At 43.9% G+C, this 6,485-nt stretch overlaps 1 protein-coding gene across 1 annotated transcript; it reads right to left on the reverse strand.

Annotated features, from left to right (window-relative positions):
* Positions 1–3,385: 3,385 nt before the first annotated feature.
* On the reverse strand, positions 3,386–5,108 carry LOC147427549 (uncharacterized). Its single transcript, XM_086497554.1, has one exon. It carries the CDS (start codon positions 4,462–4,464, stop codon positions 3,829–3,831), a length of 636 nt encoding a protein of 211 aa, XP_086353680.1. The 5' UTR covers positions 4,465–5,108; the 3' UTR covers positions 3,386–3,828.
* Between the last annotated feature and the right edge of the window lie 1,377 nt (positions 5,109–6,485).

Genomic DNA, 6,485 nt, shown 5'->3' on the forward strand with positions numbered 1-6,485 from the left:
ATTGTGATGATGAATGAGCCTTGAAACATGAGAAAGATTCTCTTTTTAAAAAAACCATAAGTGTTAGTAAGTTATATTAAGAGAGAGAAAATGTTACATCGAAGTATCCAAGGAAGGGGTAAAGGAATTTATACAAAAGCAAGAGTATCATGGGGACTAAGGGTCATACATAGTGGGCAGACAGTGCATGTCTTACGTAAAGAAGCAGCTGTGGAGGGGTTCACACTAGGAGGGTGTCCATGTCTTCTTCATCCTCCTAATTAATGTGCATCAACATTTGCAGAATATTGACGTCTCTTGTGGCTTCTAGCAAATGTTGTGGCCACTCATGCATGTACTTCCTTTTGGCACAAGTTCACATGTCGTGTTTGAGCCTTGTAAGTGATTAATAGTGTAAGCGAGATTCATGCCGATATGTAAATGTGGAGAGGAGATATTTTGAATTGTAGGAGTATTCCCAAGAGACCTCAAAGATCTATCTCACAAGTCTAGACCTGATGTGTGTGTGTGTGTGAGAGAGAGAACCGACGTTACAGCATTTTGCGGTCTTCTTCATGTGGGTCAGATACTCGGCTTTCTGGACCGTGTGGAGTCAGCGTAATGCTTACATGTTTCATCGTACTCATACGGATCCATTCCCTCTCTTCAGGCTTTCTCTTAGGCAATCGTTACGGTTTGCTTTGGAAGCTGGTGATATCACCTTGGAGATGCATCAGCTTTCATATGAATGTTTTTAGTTACGCTCTACAGATGAGGAGTTCTGTGCTCCTCCCCTTGTATATGATCTTTTCGGTGGGTTTTCCTCGCTTTGAGGTTTCCCACTAGTAAATTAATCAATCGATTTATGAAAAAAAGTGTGTGTGTGTGTGTGTGTGTGTGTGTGTGAGAGAGAGAGAGAGAGAGAGAGAGAGAGAGAGAGAGGATAATTTTTCATACCACGACCATATATTCACACAAGATAGAATCAACTAGTCATAGGTGGTCCACAGGTGTTTTGAGTCCTCCATTGTGAAGTAGGGATACCTAATGCATTTTGATGGTGGTGTTATTCTGGAGTCTTCTCAATAATTGGACTTGTAGTTAGGCATGACATATTGCCATGGCAGTGTTCACAAGATATAGCTGATAAAAGCTTAGTGTTTTACTTTAAAAGGGAGATCACTAGAAGATTAAACAACGAGTTTAATATGCCTAAAAGGATTTTTGTGAATTAATGATTCATAAATGATCTAGAATGAATTAATGCATTGAACGAGGGGCAACATGGTGTCATTGAATTGTGGAGTATGATCTAGATATTAGCTTGTTTGGGCTAGACTAGCTCTTGTCTTGTTTGCGTTGGAGATCTGAGTACCCAGATGTAATCTGAGTTTCCTAAATGTACAATCATTACACTATCTTTACACCACCTAAATTTTACTCATATAAAACATTAGTGGACCTATCTATCTATACTATTATGAAAGGGGGAGGGACGCCAACCCCCTCCCCCAAACATGTGGCGTAAGCTCCTCAATCTCACAAGCTCTGGCAATGTGCCATGCAGCCTATGCGCTCAGCGTGCTGAGAGAGATTGCACGAACTTCGAAGAGAGAGCCGGCTGAAGGCTGTCGGTAGTACTAGTTCTTATAATGTATCATATGTCATGTGATTCGACGCTAAAAATGCAAATCAAGGATTATAGCTTATGCATAAAACAAATGCGTACTATTTTATTTAAATGAACATACATATTGTTTTCTTTTTGGTCATGCATCCTTGATACTACTCACCACAGCTAATACCATAAACATAAGTTCTTGCCCCTATTTTATACAATCTTTGTTGCCATTCACCTTAACCTCCAAGGTTTCCACTTCGCCTTATGTTCCAACCTTCACGTTCACCATTCACACTTTTCGGATTCTTACTATAGTAGGTGACATCCTATCCTTCTTATCACATAACCTTAAACCAACTTCAACCAAGCACCCTTGAGCCAAGTATTGGTCATGTATCACATTTAGTGTGTCTTAGATTATGCCCACACGAGCACTCATTAGTGTAACTATGTCATTGCAAGAAATTACATAGTTAGATGTGACAAATCATTGGTGTGAGTTTTTCTTTTTTTCTTTTCTATTGACACACCAGAGGGTCCATCGGGGAAGGTGTTTATCCCTTCCAAATATTATCCATGTTACATGGTCAAGCAAGGGCCGCGTACCATCGAGCAAGAGCCACACGTAGGCATCACCATGGCCACCTAATTGATGCACCTCATGATGGGAACAACGGAGAGAACTCGTAGCAACCAACTAGGAGTCATAGTTGTGAACAAAAGCAATTGATAACTGTGTCTAGCGCGACTATTGCCCAAGAAGCACTTGGAAGGTGACATTCAACATGCTTCCCATGCATGAACTTACACTCTACACTTACCAAGTACACTCTACACTTACCAAGTACAAAAGAAGTCTTCTATGACATCTATCAGGTATTTGCGTTTGGAGGTACTGGATATTAAATTAGACTACTTCACACTGAGAACACTGAGAAATCAAGGAGCTCTACAAGCATCTAACATGATAAACAATAGTGTGTAAATGGAAATCACTTCACCCAACCATTTGCTCATGACAAGTGCTTTCCCCAAGTAAGCAACATAATTTGAGAGGAAATATGCACAAGGAAAATGCCCTCATTGCACCGCGCCTTACAGTCTAGTCTCCTCCTACCCAAAATCTGTAAAAACTTGGGTCCCCCAGCTTGTTAAGAGGCTCCACCATAGTAGTTGACTACAGATACTGTACACACATCCATCAAGTCACATCCATTAAGAAAATGCAAAGTCTCTTTGATGGGACAATGGCTGGGTTTGAACTTTGAACCAAAACTATGGCTGCGTCTCCCAAAATCGCGCTCGGCCTTGATTCTTTCCCACCCATGCTCGCCCTCATCACTATATCACACGGGCATGGTCAAATGGGATCAATGGAGGAGGAAAAAGCGACGCGCGACAATTATGGACCGTCAGATCTGAGGTTGCCCCGAATTTACAAATCGGATATGACATACTCGAATCGCCTATATTTCAACGTACACATGAGGGTGTAGTGGTTAGTGCACATAGCTCGTGGTGGGGAGGTTGGGGATTTGAGACATGGGTGCGTATCGACCCGAATATACAAGCCTGTCCGAATTTACTTTTCTTCCCGAATTTACCAAGTGCGCATCCGATGGCCCAGATCACCTCAGCCGTCGCCCATTTGAGCATGCCCATGTGAGATAGTGTGGACGCATGCCCGTGGGAAACAGAGATGAGGTCAAACACTAACAATCCTAAGTGACAAATGTATTTTGTAACTCTCTCTCTCTCTCTCTCTCTCTCTCTCCAGCACATGCATTAAGCAGACATAATCACTCCCATAGATCGGCCTATTGTCGACCATTGAAGCTGTGTGCAGACTTTATTCTCAGCTTGCAATGTGGAATTACAACTTCTCAAAACCACCCATGACCATCAACCTAAGTGAATTGACAAACCTCCTATTCAGGAGAGCAGCAGTACCTCCAAAACAAGCTCAAATGATGTACCACAAAAAGATGGACTTCCCCAAAAGTGTCCAGTGTTGGTCATGTGTAATGATGAGAGATGCTACAGCAGACGTGCAGCATGCAATGACATTTCTCTTGAAAGTGGCGAGTAGCATGTGCATGATGCACACCCTACTCTCCCAAGCTAATTGTGTTGGGAATACAGATGGACATAGCTGGTTCTAGCATTAAGCGCAGCCATTTGCACATCGTGAGATGTTGCGGTGTATCCGAGCCGAGCAAATTGCCAATCTATGCGCACAGTAGAGAGACCATAGTAGCCACCATTGACAAGAACGTGATGAGAAGGAAGGCAAAGAAAAGAGCCCACTTTCTCTTGAATTTGTTGAAGTAGGATTCACCTGGCTCCTGATACCTCACTTCGAACTCATCCTCCGGTACGTTCTCCCCCGAGCTAACCTTCAATCTCTTCAGCTTCTCTGTCGCGAGGCCAAGAGTGAGCTTATGGCATCTCCTCTGGTACTTAAACCCATTGATGCACCTCAAAGTTTGGGCCATAGACACATAGAAGATTCCATGACCAAGCCCACATAGTAGGATGGGCATCCAGGCATGCCTGCATTGGAGGCGCGTCGACTGCACCACGGCTCCAAAGAGCACTGCCAAGAACAAGAAGAAGAACTGGAAGAGCTTCCATAGCTCTTTCTTTTGCAGATCTACAGACCTCTTCTTCTCAAGTGTCTTCTCAAAGTGCACCTGAACAATAGTGTTAAGTGCCTGCATTGCCGTCTCGCGGGCAACAAAAACAGGGGTTCTTTCAGACGGGTCTTGATCGCTGTCGACATAGACGGTGGTCTCGCTTGCTGGGGATAGCTTCTGGGCAACGCCTTGCGAGTCCATTTCCCGCTTCCTCCCTCCTCCTTCCATATCCCCTTGACAGTAGAAATGTAGCTTGGATTGTTGTGTGTGTATGTTTTCCTTTGGGGGGGGGGGGGGGGGGGGGCTAACACGGAACTGCCATCTCTCTCTCTCTCTCTCTCTCTCTCTCTCCCTCTGCGTGTCGGCCTAAATTAGGAGCCTCTGTATCTTTCAGGCGTAAATTGGGGTCCTATATCTCTCTCTCTCTCTCTCTCTCTCTCTCTCTTAGCGAGCCTAAGGACGTAGGCCGTAGAGGGCTTTACAGTCTCTCTCTTGCTCAAATAAAAGAAGTTCCGGAACACCCTCTCCAGGGTTAGAAAAAAACCGGGGTCCAGTGTATTTTAACCGGCCGAAATCCTAAAATCTCGGTTAGATTTTGAGTTGGCCTTGAAGAAAACCGGGAAAGTTTTAGTGTAATTACCGGCAAAAGCTTCAAGTTTTGACCTAAAAACCGGGAGAATTTCAAGTTTGCCCTTATTTTCTTCGATTAGGAAAAATGTTTTTTTCTAGCCCTGACCCTCTCTCTCTCTCTCTCTCTGCGCGCAATAGAATCTTGCTGTGCTCTGCAGATGCTTTTATACGAAGAGGAAGTATCTCTCTCTCCCACCCCCTCTCTCTCTCTCTCTCTCTCTCAAAAGAGCTTCACTTCAAATGGGCCTCGGCCCTCTCTCTCTCTCTCACACACACTCTCTCACTCTCTCTCAAAAGGAAGAAAACATGCATGGCTCTCTCTCTAAGAGACAACGAGCCAGAGGGGGCGATATGTGGCTACAGAGCAACGATGCGATCCTCTCTCTTTCTCAGAGTCTCTCTCTCCCCTTTCTCTCCAATCTCCTCTCACATGCACAAACCGACTCCCATCATTTCTCTCTGTTCGATTTGAAAGAGGAAGTAGCCTGGTGTGACAAGATGGGTAGCATGGGCGGTGTGTGCACTGTGTGTGTGAGAGAGAGAGAGAGAGAGAGAGAGAGAGAGAGAGATTGAGAATGTGTGAAAGGTAGAAATCAATGGCAGCCTCCTTACAAGCCTTTTGCTGCATAGGCACCTAGTGTGAAGGAGGCGGAGAGCGTTTTCCTTCTCATCACTATCTTCTTCAGCTACCTTTTGTTTCTCTCTCTCTCTAAAGCATCTGCTTTGTGTCCGTTCTCTCTCTTCCTTATAGCCTATCCCCCTCTCTTCTCTCTCTTGGCAGCGTCTCTTTCTCTAGGTCCTGACAAGAAGAGGGACTTTTGGTCACATAAAAATAAAGAGGAGAGTAGGTACAGCTCCTAACCTTTGAAAATTTTGGTTTTTACTGCTCCTTAGCAACGCTCCTGAAAATGCTTGCTTGCGATTGGCTTACTATAATGGATAAACCCCACTCAAAATCTATGCTATTTATTCTGGAAATCTTGAATTTGGAGTCTAGTCCCACAAGCCCTTGCATTAATCAAGCTCTTGAAGCCCGTCAATATCGGTGGGTTCACTCCTGCATGGATGTCTATAGGGATCACTCTTGGATGGACTCTACCCAGAATGTGCAGTGCCTTATTAGTAAGGTTGCACAAAACGTCTATTTGCAGTTGACAAACCAGGGCCTTCTAAATAACTCCCTCAACCAAACCCTGAACAAGAAGTGGAAGGTTAATTGGAGCTGTAAACAATGGGCATATAGGTTTAAAGTATCATCAGCGTCCCCCAGGCTCCAAGCATAGCACCTTCCTTGCTTTGGTTGATCATGCATTAGGGGGTGTGGACAAAAGGCTAGAAGAATAGGGAAAAGTGATCGGATATGCCCAAGATGTAGGTTGGAAGATGAATCAGTGACTCACTTATTCCCATTCATGCAAGTTCTATTAAAAGCACTTCGGACACTTGCAGATTTGTACACATGAAGGACTTCTCTGGTCAAGAAATTGTGCTAGGAATTTGTAAGGATATGGACATTCTTCTATGAAATGTGTGGAGAAGTATTTATATGTAGCATGTATGGATATGTGGTAACTCTTTTGTTTTTTGACAAGCTTGAACTTGTGAAATTGCTTCAAAGC

The sequence above is a fragment of the Adiantum capillus-veneris genome, chromosome 23 (assembly GCF_014529385.1).
Source record: "Adiantum capillus-veneris isolate H3 chromosome 23, ASM1452938v2, whole genome shotgun sequence".
Taxonomy (NCBI): Eukaryota; Viridiplantae; Streptophyta; class Polypodiopsida; order Polypodiales; family Pteridaceae; genus Adiantum; species Adiantum capillus-veneris.